At 40.3% G+C, this 15407-nt stretch overlaps 1 protein-coding gene across 2 annotated transcripts in view; it reads left to right on the forward strand.

The window, feature by feature from the left end:
- Nucleotides 1–566: 566 nt before the first annotated feature.
- The window catches only part of MAP9 (microtubule associated protein 9), a 29031-nt gene continuing 14190 nt past the window's right edge, over nucleotides 567–15407 (forward strand). For both annotated transcript variants that reach the window (XM_048509466.1, XM_048509467.1), the window contains exons 1-8: nucleotides 567–680; nucleotides 3070–3201; nucleotides 3905–3989; nucleotides 5183–5770; nucleotides 10832–11064; nucleotides 11889–11997; nucleotides 13079–13359; nucleotides 14472–14527. In XM_048509466.1, the coding sequence (XP_048365423.1) occupies nucleotides 3127–3201; nucleotides 3905–3989; nucleotides 5183–5770; nucleotides 10832–11064; nucleotides 11889–11997; nucleotides 13079–13359; nucleotides 14472–14527 (1427 nt within the window). In that variant the 5' untranslated portion in view covers nucleotides 567–680; nucleotides 3070–3126. The remainder of the gene's footprint in view (nucleotides 681–3069; nucleotides 3202–3904; nucleotides 3990–5182; nucleotides 5771–10831; nucleotides 11065–11888; nucleotides 11998–13078; nucleotides 13360–14471; nucleotides 14528–15407) is intronic.

Genomic DNA, 15407 nt, shown 5'->3' on the forward strand with positions numbered 1-15407 from the left:
CCGCTGTCCCCTCTGCCCCCAACCTAAAGTGTGCTTTGAGTTTTGGCCCCCTGTGCAATTGAATTTGACACCCCTGTACTATAGGGAAGTTTATACCACAGTGCAACTGCTAGTTTTTCTAGCTATAGCTAACAGACGAATTACTCTATAGTGGAGAGGTACTTTTGATTATAGCTAACAGATGGGCAGCCAAATCAGTCTACCCTTGCCTAATTCTTGAATTTGCTTCAACCTCACGATCCCCTATGCAGTTGACAACATAATCAACAAAACATAATAAATCCCATTGGAAACGATTTCCTTTTTCCTACGCTGTCAGCGTGATCCACGTCCAATACACCTCTGCAACAACCTTTTAAAAAGGAGAGAGCAATCTTCCGCTAGGGACACTGTTAATTTTGTCACACTTTGGCCCCATCCCCTTAACCCCTGACATCACAATCAAGCCAATCCCGAAGGGAGGCGTGTCTTGGTTTCCATAACAACAGGCTGCCGGTCTATGCCGTCATGTCTAGCATGGCGCAGGTTGCTAGGCAACGCATGCAGCAGTGAAGCTGATCTGGCCAGGGCATTCACTAGAACTGAGGCAGGGGCAAGGCACGCAGCAGAGAGCTGCTGTCTGCTTAACCCGCTGGGCACGGCTCCTCCAGGCCTAGACAAGAACTTTCCTGCGACGCAAGGTAGGAGCCTGGGCTAAGGAAAGAGCTCCAAGGTGGGCAAACTGGAAAAGCCCAGCAATTCCTTGAGTGTGTCTTTCGGGGGGTGGGGGGAGGCTCTTCCGGGTGCAGTCCAGTTCGCCCCGCCAGACCCGCAGTTCCGTGAGGAAGAGGCTGGATGGTAGTGTGAGGATTTGGGATGGTCGCTTCGTCACGCCCTCCCCCTCCATGTATCCTCCACTTTTTAAAGATGAACTCCCTCCAACCAAGTGTCAAATCACACGTGGAATGCAGGACTGGAATGGAATGGATCCATCCCTTTGTCCTGCAGCAGCATGAAAACATGGATCTTCATGAATTCATATGATTTTTACGTTGAAACAAAATGAAATTACCACGATAGGATAGAGCATGTCTTAATCTATAGGCAGAACCCCAACAATCACACATCCAATGCTTTGTGGGGTTGCAGTGGTGCAAAAATGTGGTTACAAAGCACGGATCTTCATTATTTTTGTACTGGATCGCCTCAAAATCAGCGCCAGATCACAGATCATGTTCCTAGTCACAGAACTGAACACAACAATTGTGGATCCAAAGTGTTGTGGTGCCACAGTGGTACAAAAACTTGGTTACAAAGCATGGATCCTTATGGATCCTCATAATTTTTTTAACTAGGTCACCCAAAAATCACCATCAGATCACAACTCATCTCCTTAGCCACAGATCTCAAAACAGCAATCATGGATCCATTGCATTGAGGTGCCACAGTCGTGCCAAAACTTAATTGCAAACCATGGATCTTCATGGCTTTTGCATTGAATTGCCCCCTAATCACCATCAAATCATAGGCATCTAATAAGCCAGAAGTTCCCAGCATGATGCCTGTGGGTGCCATGAAATTTGCCAACACTTTTCCTAGTGCCTGTCAAGTGTTCATAGAAAGTAAGCAGGGCCAGGTATGGAATTTTTTTTCAGCAAGGTTCCTAATTGGCTATTGAAGGTTTTATTAACTTGCATTTTTTAAAAAAATGTTGCATTGGCATTGAATCCTACATTTTAATCACTTGTTGAATCTACCTACCACTGCAACTCATGCATAATTTTATAAACCACTATTGTGTCCTCCCTCATTCATCTTTTCTGTAGACTGGAAAGTCCCAAAGTCATCTTTTCCTCACAGAAACTGACTCCACCTTTTTGATTATCTAGGTTGCCCTCTACCCTCTTCTTTATGGACTTATTTGCAATTAGATTCAGAAGGAGTCATGCAGATCCTTACTTTCTCACACACACACCCCCCCCACTTTTTTTTTCCCCTTAGCTGCGTTGGAGAATAAAAACAGTTTCTACAGAATCTTCACAGGAATGACACATGATGTGGTTGTAAAAACAAAGATACAGATTTAACTTTCTTTTAAAGGCCAGTAACTATTTAGTGAACATTTGGACCAGTGCATATTTTTCTTTTTTCTCATATTTGTATCAATATATATAAAACGCTAGCCATGGTGACGATGACCTACTTCTAGGCAATTGTCATGTATGACACTTCCACCGCACTTCCAGCTAATCATCACACATGACTTTCCGCCAGTCAATTGCCACACACACACACACACACACACACACACACACACACACACACACACACACACACACACACACACACACAGAGCTTGGGGGCGGGGCTTTCACAGAGCAGATGAAAAAACAACACAAAACAGCAGAATGAGGCAGTTACTGTCTCCAACAACACTCCAGTGATGCCGGCCATGAAAGCTTTCAACATCTCCCCATCTTCACAGGCACCCTGCTGGTTGCCCCCCTCATTTGCAAAGTTGGAATCCAGCTTTGTGAATATGGGGTGCTTATGGTGATGGGAGAATGCTCCCCATCTTCACAGGCACTCTGTTGCCCCCTCATTTGCAAAGCTGGAATCTCATCTTTACAATTGAGGGAGATGCCTATGGAGATGGGGAGAAGTCTCTATCTTCACAGGCACCTTGCTTCCCCATCTTTGTAAAGCTAGATCCAGCTTTGCAAACAACAGTTTTCTAGAGCCCATTGTATTTTCTTAGTGGGCTTTATTGGTAGTATGGTAAGTAATAAATACAGTTTTTGGTTTACAAAACCTTGGTATATAGCATGTACAATTGACTTTTGGCTGGTAGTGCCATATAACCATTAAAACTGAATGTTGGGTAATAAGAAACTATGTGGCACATGGTTGTGTGGGATGTAAAGATATATCTGGTCCATTAATCCTGTAACTCAAGATCAAAATATGTGTAGAAACTAGGCTCACTAACAGAGCCTCAAGTGTTTTTCAGGCAATGTGTCTTCAAGGAAATGTTAGTGATGCCAGTGTCAAAATCTCTCTTTTTCTCTCTTATTTAAATTCTGCTTGAAGATTTACCTTCACTGGATCACATTGAGCATATAAGATTAATTTTGCTAGATTGAAACCATGTCTGATGAAGATATCATCACCACTCTAGCTTACAGCAAAAGCCCAAAGTTCTCCAAAAGAACCACTTTCCAGGTAAAATATTTTGACCTACGGATTGTAGACTTACAGCTGTATGTTACTGCCATTGTGAAAATTAGAGAAGAACTGTTGGTTCTGGTTTAGCCCAATTAACACTTCAGATGCATAGGTAATGACCCCCACTGAGTGATCAAAAGCAAAACATTGTGCACATTTTCAAGCTGACCAGATTTCTTCATCAGGTTGGATATTACAGAATTTAAAAAGAAAAGCAGATTTTTCAAGCCACGGAGTTAAGACCTGATCCAGCATTCATCTGTGTGAAATCAGGGCCAGAGTGAGGGAAACTGCACCTGGGGCACGCGTGTGCCTTGCACCCCTGCCATGTCCATGCCCCAGTGTGTACCTGGTGCGTCGCACGCACACACACAACATGCCCCCTTGGCGCTACACCACTGTGTGAGATGCAAGTGGGCAATTCGCTAACTGTATTGCTGAAGTGTTAGGTTACAGCACATTTAATGGGAATCTATATTCAGCCATTTTTTGCCCTTTCCCTTAAATACAGAAAGTACCCATGTCCATCAGAAATCATTTCAGATTTCAAATAAGATCATTGTTCCCTTGCAAACTGAGAACAGGAAATATCTTATAGTTTCTATGTTAACAGTGCTTGAGCTAAATGTAAGGTACTGCACAAAAGAATAGAATTTTAAATATTTGAACAGTAATCTCTACTTTGTTTAAAATATTTTAGGAAGAGCTACAAGAAGCACTTTTTGCTCGTGCAGCAAGGCAGAACAGTGCTGAATATCTGGATGACTTTGAGACTTATGAAGAGGGTATGATGTAACAAAATATATTAGAATGCTATTTGCTTGTTTCTTCACTCCCCTTTTGCTCCATAAATAACAGAGGCTCATTCCACACACGCAGAATAATGCACTTTCAAGCTGCTTTCAGGGCTCTTTGAAGCTGTGCGGAATGGCAAAAACAGTTGTGAAAGCAGCTTGAAAGTGCATTATTTTGCGTGTGCGGAATGAGCCAGAGATACTGCTATATGTAGTATGACCCTAAACATAGTTCCTTAGAAGTAAGTTTTGGTGAGGACAGAGGGAAGGCAGCATGCTATAGCCTGTTCGCAGCAGATTCCGAAAGCTAAGGACGGTTACTACTTGAAAGTGAGACTTCGAAGGAAGTCTCTGCAGAGGAAGTTAATAGCAAACCACCTCTGCTTCTCACTTGCCTTGCAATCCCCCTGCTAGGGTTACCATAGGTCAGCTGCAACCTGATGGAACTTTACATGCACACATACACACGTCTCAGTGGTATGCATTCCTTAGTTATTGAGCTAAATAGAGGCTGCAGCATTAAAATAATGATGTTGATAACAAAGCACAAACTTTTCCTGATAAAGGAAATTTCTTCCAGCAAACAAGCGTCTTGCATCAGCAGAAGGCTCCTTATGCCAAAGGAAGAAACTAACTTTAGGGATCCTGTCACTGCCTTTAGAAAGATGTGAATACGCTCGTTGGTTTTATCCATGTTCCAAAGCCATCAAAGTTTCATCCCTTTATTTCTGTATAGAGATTTAGCGGAATTGCTGTCTCATAAGAATATGATTTTTATGGGAAACATATCTCATGCATTACTTGTATATTACAGCACATGTCTAGTCTGTTTGTAATCTAGTTTGCCCTCTGTAATTACATTTCCCCCATATCTATCAGATCTTTATTCTATTGCAAACAGGCTAGCTCAAAAGTACATTTTAGTTTATGTTTATTTTACTATTTTGCGAATGTTCTTCAAGCTCCCAACACCAAAACAAGATTTTATTCAATCAACATGACTGAAGCATGCTTTGAGATTTGTTTCAAACAATGGTGCATATCTCTTGGGAAATGAGGCTAGGAATAAGAAGGGGGAATGGTTTCAAAGCGTCAGATGCCAGTTTTAAAAGTATGCTACAGGGCAGAATTATACTTCATTCTGATGATTGTTTGCTTCATTTCTTTAACGGCAATATTTTCAGGGTCAGGAGAGGAGCTTCCTGCAGATGTGGAATGCCCCCCAAAGAAATCTGTAGCCTTTGCAATCCCTCTGTCCAGGTACCATCTTGGCCATGTGGGCACTTGGCAGGGTGGAAGTGCTGGGGACTTGGATTCATCATACAGCTGTGAGGGAGCTCAACCAGTGTCTGTGTCGGACAGCGAGATTCTGACTGCAGAGAGGCAGGTTGTCCCATCTTCACTAACTGAAAATTCTGGGTCGTATATAAACAGTGCAATGAAAACATCAGTTTCCTTTGAAATGTCTCCTCCACTTAAGTATTCTTGGAAAAGGAAAACTGTCGATGACTTGACTTCGTTTGAGGATAAAGAAAGAACTCAGGCAACAGGCCTCTTGCAAAGAGGAAAAGGGAGTGAAAAGAGGCAGAGACATGACTCAGAACTTTCAGCTTCTGAAGAAGAATTAGATGTTGAGGGGGATCACGATCATCAGAAAAAGGCACCTGTGACTGAGCTGCCGCTCGAGAGGAACGTCATTATACCACACAAGCCGAAAATCAAGCCAGTACCAAAGCCCAGGGAATTCAAGACTAAAGCAGCATCAGCTTCAGGTAAGCAGTTTTTTTTAATTGCAGTTTGGATTGTGCACTCTTTGCGTTGTAAAACTGAGTAAAATAATTGTACAGATTTCATTACGGTGTCTTTAAAAAAGGATCAGCAGTGGTATGTTGAAAAATATGATGCAGGTAGTTTTCCCTTGGCGTTGAACACATTGTGTCAACTCTTAATTATTACATCAAAGAGCTTGTATGGCATTGAACACATTGTGTTCAGAACTCTTAATAATTGCCTCAAAGAGCTTGTGACAACTCATAAACCTTGATGAACCAGAGGTTTTAGGAAACATTTCAAAAAGTGTTCTATAGTGCATTGTACTGGATTTGCCCAAACCTGTATTTTTACTGATAGCTGACAAGGATTTGACCTCAGGCAGAGGGGTTATATCAAATCTGATCACTCTGGTTTTGCCCTATGATTTTTAAAGTTCCATATGCATTATTTATTATTGTATGTCTACCATGCTGACCTCCAAAATGCTCAGAGAAGTTTATAGCAAAATTATTTTAATACAATTACTATATAAAAACAATACAATGCAGCAAAATGTATTCAAATTACCTGTGGAAAAATAAAGCAGGAAAATAGCTACTAATGAGAGCAGAATCAGACAGACTATGGAAAGGACTAAGAATGCTAGTGAAGAGCCTCCCAACTTCAAAGGTGGCAGTGGGCATGGGCAATGAATGCCCTCTAAGCTAGATCTGATTTTTAAGACAATCCTTTAGGTACCCTGAGCTGAGAGTGTTTAGGGGTGAGCTTAGCTGTTAGACTTCAATTCCTGTGGGCTAAAATCTGGGATGGGTGCACTCTCCTATCTTCTCATTTATTTAGCATACCCCACACATCTTTCTGTACAAGTCCTCTCCCCCAGACCTTTGTATACCTTCTGATTGCTTAGGTGTGACTGGGCCTGTCCTCTCAAACAGCTTTGTGGTTGTGCCAATGGGGCAGGGCCTAGCTCATTCCTAGTTTCCAACCAATGGGCCTCCCTTTGTATTTTCTTCACTCATCAGCATCTACTAACTTGAGGTTTCAGAACAATTTTCTGTTGGCCAATGCTGCTCCCTAGAAGTCACTGTCTTCTGCCTCTGCCTGTTTCCAGGATCCTCCTGAGGCTTCTGCCCCTGGCCTACCCCAATTGTCTTGGCCTGTGATGACTGGTGTCAGCTTAGTCAGTGGTTCCTAGGTGTGCTGGTGAGACCTCTCCCTGTCCCCACCACCGATTGTTTCCGGTCGGGGAGTCTGCCTGGTCTCATCCTACCTGCCTTCCCTGGCTGCTTCCAACACTTCATTGTTGCTGCATCCCTCCATCACTGCTCTGAGGGGTCACGTGGGTGCAAGGATTTTTCTGTCCTCCTAACATTGCTGGAGTCACTTGGACTGGCCTGGCTTATGGTGGCCATGGGGGAGGGGCTCCTCCAGCCCTGAAAATGCCTAGGGTTGCCAACTTCCAAATGGCACCTGGAGATCTCCTGCTATTACAGGTGACCTCCAGATGACGCAGATCAGTTATCCTGGATAAAATGGCATTATACTGGGGCTGGGAAGGGACCCCTTCCAAATCTCCAGGTATTTCTGAACACACAGCTGGCAACCCTAACATTCCCACAGTCTTCTGGTCCGCCCTAAAGCTGCAGCTAAAAGCGCGGGGGCGGGTTGCCAGCCGTGAACACTGGCGCTTCATGCATTCCTAAGCACAGTTCTTCTGAGACTTCAATGGACTTAGAAGACTTAGGACTGTAAGTGGCACATATAAACAAATTGTATGCATAGTACATTCATCATGACTTGACCATGTTAGCAGTCTTGCTATAGCATCATGAAACTCTTGAAGTTTCTGAGAATCTTCTAAGGCAGCCTCACATACAGTTTATTACAATAGTTAACATAGATGTGACTATGACAAGGCTACTCTTTTCCAAGAAAGGATGCAGCTGACATAGTTGTCAAATTTGTTAAAGGGTACTTCATATTCAAAAGCCACTCCTGGTAAGAGAATTTCCTAATGACAGTATGATAAAATCCATAAGAATTAATAATGAGAATAATAATTTCACCTCACGAACATCACCCTCCCACAGATATTTGGACAGATTATGGTGCCAGTTAGAGGACATTTGTTTACCCAAGCTTTCTGTTAAATCTTTTTCTGATGATTATATAATTTTACTATGTAATTATAGTTGATTTTTGAGAACTGGCTGTAAGCTTTCCTTGGTGTATCTGGTAAACAGGATGAGAATTATTTTTAAAAATATTTTTACAGTATAAGTATGTAAGTACTTCATGACAATTGAACAGGATAAGAGAAGTAATGCCTTACAGCCCAAACCATAACCCAAGGCATCTAGGAATGACTTTCCGGTGGCACAGGGCGGCAGAATAATTTTTTTTAAAAAAACACCTGCCACTGGAAAGCCCTCCATAGGGCTAAATGGACTTACGCCCCCTGTGCTGGCATAACTGTGTGGTGGCACCAGCTTCCAGGTTTCACCACCGTAGAGCTGAGGGTCGGCCAGCACCTTTGCCCCCTCCATTGTTCAGAGTGCCCTTTGCACTGATGGAGGGGTAAACATATCTGCAGAGCTCTGTGCCAGCTCCACAACATCTTTCAGCTACCCCCTCCCAACACAGGATTGTGTTGTTAGGTATCAATATTTTTCTTGGAATATTCAGTAATCATTTTGTGTGGACGGATAGACTAAAGAATTAGTACTCCCTTTCTCCACTCAGTGGCAGTATTGGCCAAGCTTACATATCTCAGAATACTGATTCAATGTTTTAAGTATGTGTGTGAAGTTTCAAAAGACCTAAATCCCAAGCACAACCAGTTTTCCACTTTGATTTTCAGACTCAGCTTGAGTCCCAGCAAGATAGGAACTCTCTAAATTGATTTATTACTAATTAAATAAAATATTTCTGTTTGCCTGCTCATTGGGGGAGAACTTTTTGTCAATCAGCTAAGCAAAATGGCAGAAAGAACATAAGTGTATCTGGTCTTTGTCCAAGTCATGAATAGTAATCATAGCTGAGCTATGGCCCAGAATCTGGTTTCTAAGGTGTCAGGGAATTGAGCTTTTCACAGGGTATAGTTCAGAGAAAGTTCTGAATATCTGGAAGGAAAAAAGATATCTAACCAAAGTCAGAGAGTTATAGAACCAAAGAGACCTAGGCATAGCCCCTATGGATGCTTTCAGAATATTGTTCCCCATGCCTCAGTTTGTGCAACCCATAACAACCTTTCACTAGCCCCACCTCTTCCCTTGCCTACAGTTACACAAATTGGTAGGGAATAATCTAGGAACAATCCATTGTCAAAGAAGTTTAAGGATTTCCCAGACTGCTTATTTTTAAAGATTGGAAAAATCCAGAATTATGCAAGTCAGGGACATTTTAAAAACTTTTGGGGACTTTGGCACACCTCTTTCTATTATCCAGACTTTTGTGAAGCAGCATTTGAAAACCTTCCAAAATGTTTTTTGAAGCAAAAATAAAGATGAAATTAAAAAGTATTTTTGGCTAATTCTTCTCTGATTGGATCTTGAAATTGAAGAATAATAAACTGGTGGGTGGTGGTTAGAGTATTGGATTAGAATCTTGAAGACCTGGGTGTGAATCTTTGCTTTACCATGAAGCTTGCTTGATAAAATGGAGAAGAGATCAATGTCAGCTGCTTTGGGTTCCCACTGAAAAGAAAGATGGGGCATAAATGAAGTAAATAAATGTGGTAGAAAGATTTTGCTGATTGTTTTGTCTGTATAAATCTTGCCTCAAGCCAGGAAATTAAACAGTTCCTGTGATTGTGATTGTAAAGACATAAAGGCTGTGAGTTTGGAACATTGTTTTTATTTATTTTCGATGTTCACGACCACCATTTGTGTGCTTCAATAGAATCTCATGAAAGGTTCTCATGGAGGCTTCCTTTGGTTGCAGCTCATCCACAGATTATTTCTATGTAAAAAGTAGATGAATAAAGTTTGTTTTGCCTAGCAATCACACGCTTGTGCTGTTTGCGAAACTGCGATGTCACAATTAGAGAAGCTGCAATATGTGCACACTTGTGTCGTCATAGTTTCACAGACATGCCCCTCAAAACAGAAAAAAGGGAAAACGACACATGCGCAGGATTGCTATGCGAAACAAAGTTTATTTATCTACTTTTTACATGGAAATGGTGTGCGGATAAGCTGCAAGCAGAGGAAACCCCCTTGGGAAACCTTCAAATAGCAGAGACGTGGAGAATCTCTGCAGCAGCACAAAATGACAGGTGCAACTGTGGAACTGCTTTGTGAAGCAGGTGGGGAAAATATCCATATTGGCTGGCAATGCTTTTGGGCAGGTTGCAAACTTTTAAAAAGCCAAAACTGATCCTTTTAAAATGTCTGCAGGACATTTTATTTCTGATGTGCAGAAATCACCCCAGCAAACTTCATGTGGAGGAGTAGGGAATTGAAATTGGTTCTCCAAATTAGAGACAGCCACTCAATTTCTATGCCATGTGGGCTGTTACTTTCAACATTATAATATATTAACATATTTCACCACATTAAATTGAACAGCCTGGCCTTTAAGTCTCATGGTAGATCGAAAGAAAAATCTTCTTAAATTCATCACTCCTTTTGCCACTTCTTGTCTGGCTCTTTTTTAGAATAAATAGACCTTTCCCCGTAAAACAGCAGACTGTAGTTGGCATAAAGACTACTGTTTGTAGTCAAATACCTCCTTCAAGTAGTCCCACAATAGGAGTTTGACCGAATGTTTGCCGTCAAATATTTGACTTAACTTTTGCATAACAGATATAGGGTTCGTTAGGTGTAATTCATAAAAATGTTACTGGAAAAAGCAGCTGATGCTCACTAGTCAGTATTAGATTTAGGAATATTTAATTTCATTTTAAATTAACATCTGGGATTTCATAATACTCTTCTGAATGTTTGAACTACCCTGACATCAGTTCACAAAATAAATCAATTCTATGAGACTGTTTAATTCCCTCTAAATTAACAATGTTATTTTATAAGGCCTTTGGCAATTAACTTCTTCATATGCAGCTGAGAACATCAGCATTCCTGCACAGGATGATTATTCAAAGCCATCTTCTCAACCCAGAAGAATGTTAAGGAAAAGTAGCCATCTGGAGGACTATGAGGGATCCAAGATAGAGGACAGAGCATCGTATGGTCATCGATCGCTTTCACTGTCTCCGCCATCTTCCCTTACAAGGCTGAATGATCAAGTGACGAAATCTGAGCACAGAGCACTTTCTGAAAGTCCTGGTCCTGAGGTGAAGAAAGGATTATTCTATTTATTCACTAACAAGATTGATACTCCAGCCAAAGTAAAACATGTGTTTGTCCCTTTGTTTTCAATGTAAAAATAAATGTGCTTATCAACTTGATTTACTTTGGTTGAATTGTATCCAAAGATACTTTATATATTGTTTGTACCTATTTGGATGATTCAGGGCAATATGGTACACCTGTGCTGATTTTATAACTCTAAACATTTCCCTGTGAGCACATGTCCATTCAACAAAAGTGAGCTGGGAAACTGCAGCTATTAAATGACTCTACATGTAATTTTTTAAGGGAAACATGTTATTCTAATATGCAGAAAGATCTCAGAGCAGTAGCTTATATTTATTCTCAGATGTAGTCAATTAATATAGCGTTTATCAGTACTCACGGGAAAAGCTGAGGGTAGCAGTATTGTTGTCACTTACCTTCTCTTGAGGAGAGGCTTAAATGTGCATAGTAAGGAATAGCATGCTTAGGATAATAATTGGATAGCTGAATTTCATTGCAGATCTCACATATTCCTTCTAGCATTCATTTCTAGCATTCATTCACTTTTGTTTCTGTGCATCTGTAAGGTTCTGTCTTTCAACTCAGCCTGCCTCACAGAGTTGTCAGGAAATTATTGGGGGAAGGCTCATTTTCTCAGAGGAAGGAAATTTGTAAAATGGGATGGGTAGATACGCTTCCCGCAGGAGAGGTTTTAAAAATCTACAGGCAAATAAATTGAATTTTGGAAGTCCAGCAAGATTTCATGGGGTGTGACTTGTTCACAAGTCTTTGTGTCTGCTTATATTGTTGCCTTGATTTTCAGGGTCCTTGGATAACAAGCTCCTCAGCACCATTCCCTATCCATTTTTCATCACTGGATGAGAGAACTGGAGATTCGAAACTTATCATGTCAGAGGAAGAAGCCTCAAAAGGTAAATAATATTAACATTTTTCTAATCATTGTTGATGGTAATTAAGGGAATTTAATCTTGTGATTCCTGAATACCTTTAAGTGTCTAATTACATCCTGCTTTCAAGAAATTTCTGACCATTAGCCTGAAGATTGATCTTTAACGTAGACTGTCCCTCAATCTCCCATAATCATGAGGGAGATTAGGGGAAGATGTGCTAACAAACTGAAATAATGTACTTGTTGTAGGTCAGTTTTCTTAGTTGTAGGGGTTAGTTGGAAAAATACATTTCTGAGCCTGTTTGGGGTCTGATTTTTGTTTCACTTTGTGATTCTATACAATTTTCCCTGTAGTCTTTTTAAGGATATAAAATCTCATAAAATAAATAATTAATAGACATTTGTGCCAACCTAGTATGCTGCGTGATCTCAGCTAAATCTTCTCTGTCAGTCAACAGATATGCTATCTTGCCATGTTTTCAATTTATAAAATATTCAAATCTAAGTAGATGTGTTTAAAATACTTGCCATTTGAAAATATCATCAGCATAATCCTTCCCCTTGTGATCAAAGCACCCATATTTAGAGGTATTTAGCCCTGTACTGTCATGATTCCTGCAGGGCACTAGGGCATGCCTGTGGAACAAACAAGTGAAGCCCCCATATGCTGTGCTGGTGCAGGAAAAGATGCCCCCTGCTCCCCCCGCCCAAGCTCATAGTAGAATGTTAAGGATGTGCTCGAAGTGAAACAGAAATTATTATTTTGATTTCAGAGAGTGATTATGTTTTCTGACTGATAAGGAAACAAACATGATAGGTTATATACTTCCTTAATACGTTGTGACATTATATGCTAGGAAAGCAAATATTTGTCATAACATGGACTAATTCTGAATTATGACAACATGCAAACGTTTCAAGCGCTTTTATTTCTGTCATTCTTAAGTCACCACCCAAAATACATTTGTCTTCTGCAATTTTTTTCTGATCTACTGAACTCCAGAAGAAATCTCCATCACCCTTCCTTATCCCTTTCCTTCTCTCGTGTGTGTCTTTTTACTCAAAAACAATTTTTCTCTGTCCTCCCCCCCCCCCAACATTAGACCAGGACCAAAAAGAAACTGACAACTGCAGTGATCTGAAATTGCAGAACAGTGGCAGAGAATCCCCTTCTGTGATAGAACTAATGATGACAACAGTGTATGAGAAAACTAAAAAACGGAACAAGTCATCTGATGCTAACCTGGAAGACAAGCTGCAGACATCACAATGCTATGCTACAGAAGGGAGCTCAGATGAGACAGCTAAGGAAGATAAGTCCGAACAGAAGAAAGCACCAAGTACTTCCAAGGTTGCACTCAGTGTGTCAAAGGATTCAGTAAAGGTACATTTCATAAACATATATAATTATTCCATAATAGCAGCAGTAATCTTATACTTATTTTATGTTTGCATCCACATGTACACATGAACATATGTATATGCACCTAGCTTTTGGGAACCAGTTTTGGGAGAGGCACATGGACAACAAATGCAGTTAGAAGTTGTCATGCATGTATCCCTTCCACTCCCTCAGCAGCTTCTTTGATTCTGTATCTGTTGCACAATTTCCAGTAGGTCCCTGCCTTTCAGAATTGATTTTGTTGTATCAGGTTTTAAGTGGTGTGCAGATAAATAACTCTCATGGTAGTAGACATCATTCTAATGTCAGAATCCAGGGGTATAGGTGATGGTAGGACCAGAGAAAAGGAAATAACTTGTAGAATCTAGAAGATGACTCACTCTTTTGTAAAAAAACCCTGGCATTATTGATTTCTCTGTTACTTAGGAGTATGTATATGTTTGCAGTGTAAGGGAATGCTGGCTTGTAACACACGAATGCTGATTTCTCTCGACGCTTCCTACTATCTCTGATTTTTTGGGTCTCTTGTTGATTTGTATTTACCTATCACTTTTTAACTAATTGTTTCACTTTCATATACTGTATCTTAAGAATGCTTTCCTGGGAATGTCCCACCTAGAATATATCCTCTTAATACATACAGCTTGTTCTTGGCTTGTCTTTACTGATTTGTTTTAATATTGATTAATGTTGTTGTGATGGATTTATGGTATTGTTTTTATTTGTGAGCTCCCTCAAGCAGGTATCTGGAAATATGGGATGAAAATTCCCTTATTACTCCTACTGATACTACTAACAATATGACAATAATCGAGGGAATTCATTTAGACCTATCCACATTTACCCAGTTGTTAACTGAAACTGGGAGAATGGTCTACACAGTTTTCAAAATGTGCAGGAAGATAACGGGTATTAATATTTTGTGATAGACCACATAATGGTTCCGTGGGTTTTCCATTGTACGTAAGAATTTATTCACAACTATATATAATTACCCTTTTGAGTTTTTAAATTCTTTTAATTCACCATGCTCACAAATAGATGCAATGGTGATTACCAAGTTGAACCATCCTTTTTATTCTTTGTTTTGTTAGGAAGAAGTTGAAGAAAAAGAGACCGCTTCACAAAAAACAAAGCCTCCAGCAGGCAGGTATGAAGAGTATCGCTGACATTATGACATGAGGAATAAGCTGTTCTGAAACTTATGGACTGTGGATTTGCGTCCTTTAATCCTCAGTAGTCAATTACTAGATCTCATTCGTTTCTCTCTGTGATTGCATTATGATTTGCTTGTGACAAATATGAGCTGAAATCCCTCCACATCATATGCCCTGCCAAAATTGAATTTGTTGAGATTTTGGAATGGGGAATGGGGAATTCAATTTCCTTGCCTTCAAACCAGGATTGTTAATCATCAGTAGTCTATCAACCAGTTGAGGGTGTTTCGTGATACCAGGATGCATTTTTAATTGTTGGGAATTCTGAACATGATTTTTGTGGAAATTGGCATCATCTTTTTAATGTTTATAAACCTTGTGGAGTGACAGCGACAACAGCAAATCACCCTTTCTTACACTACTGTAAATTTATGTATAAATCAAGCAAATCATTTTTAGGTACCGTATCTTCATTCGTTTGAGAGGTATGAAGTTTTAACTTTGGATTACCAGAAACATTGGTACTTTTGCAAAATTGTATTCTGTATTCTGCCAGCACACTTTTTTTAAGAGGCTGGGAAGTGTCATGTGTCTGTAGTCTTTATAAAATCTTCTCATATGAACATTCTACTACTGAGTTTAGGGGGGAACTTTAGGAACTGCATCTTTGCAGGATCGTTTCAGGCCAGGAATTCATTACCTCCTCTTTCTACCTGAGAATATACAGTTGTCTTCACTTGTGTTGGTCAAGAAGCCTTTGCATCCTGGAACAAAGGTGTTCATCAAAGCTTCTCTTTTAGAAAATTATCCTGTGTCACCTCTGATGGCTTTATAACTGCTAAGTATGGAATGGTTCATTGCTAAAAACATTTT

This window comes from Sphaerodactylus townsendi, linkage group LG10 (assembly GCF_021028975.2).
Source record: "Sphaerodactylus townsendi isolate TG3544 linkage group LG10, MPM_Stown_v2.3, whole genome shotgun sequence".
NCBI classification, from domain to species: domain Eukaryota; kingdom Metazoa; phylum Chordata; class Lepidosauria; order Squamata; family Sphaerodactylidae; genus Sphaerodactylus; species Sphaerodactylus townsendi.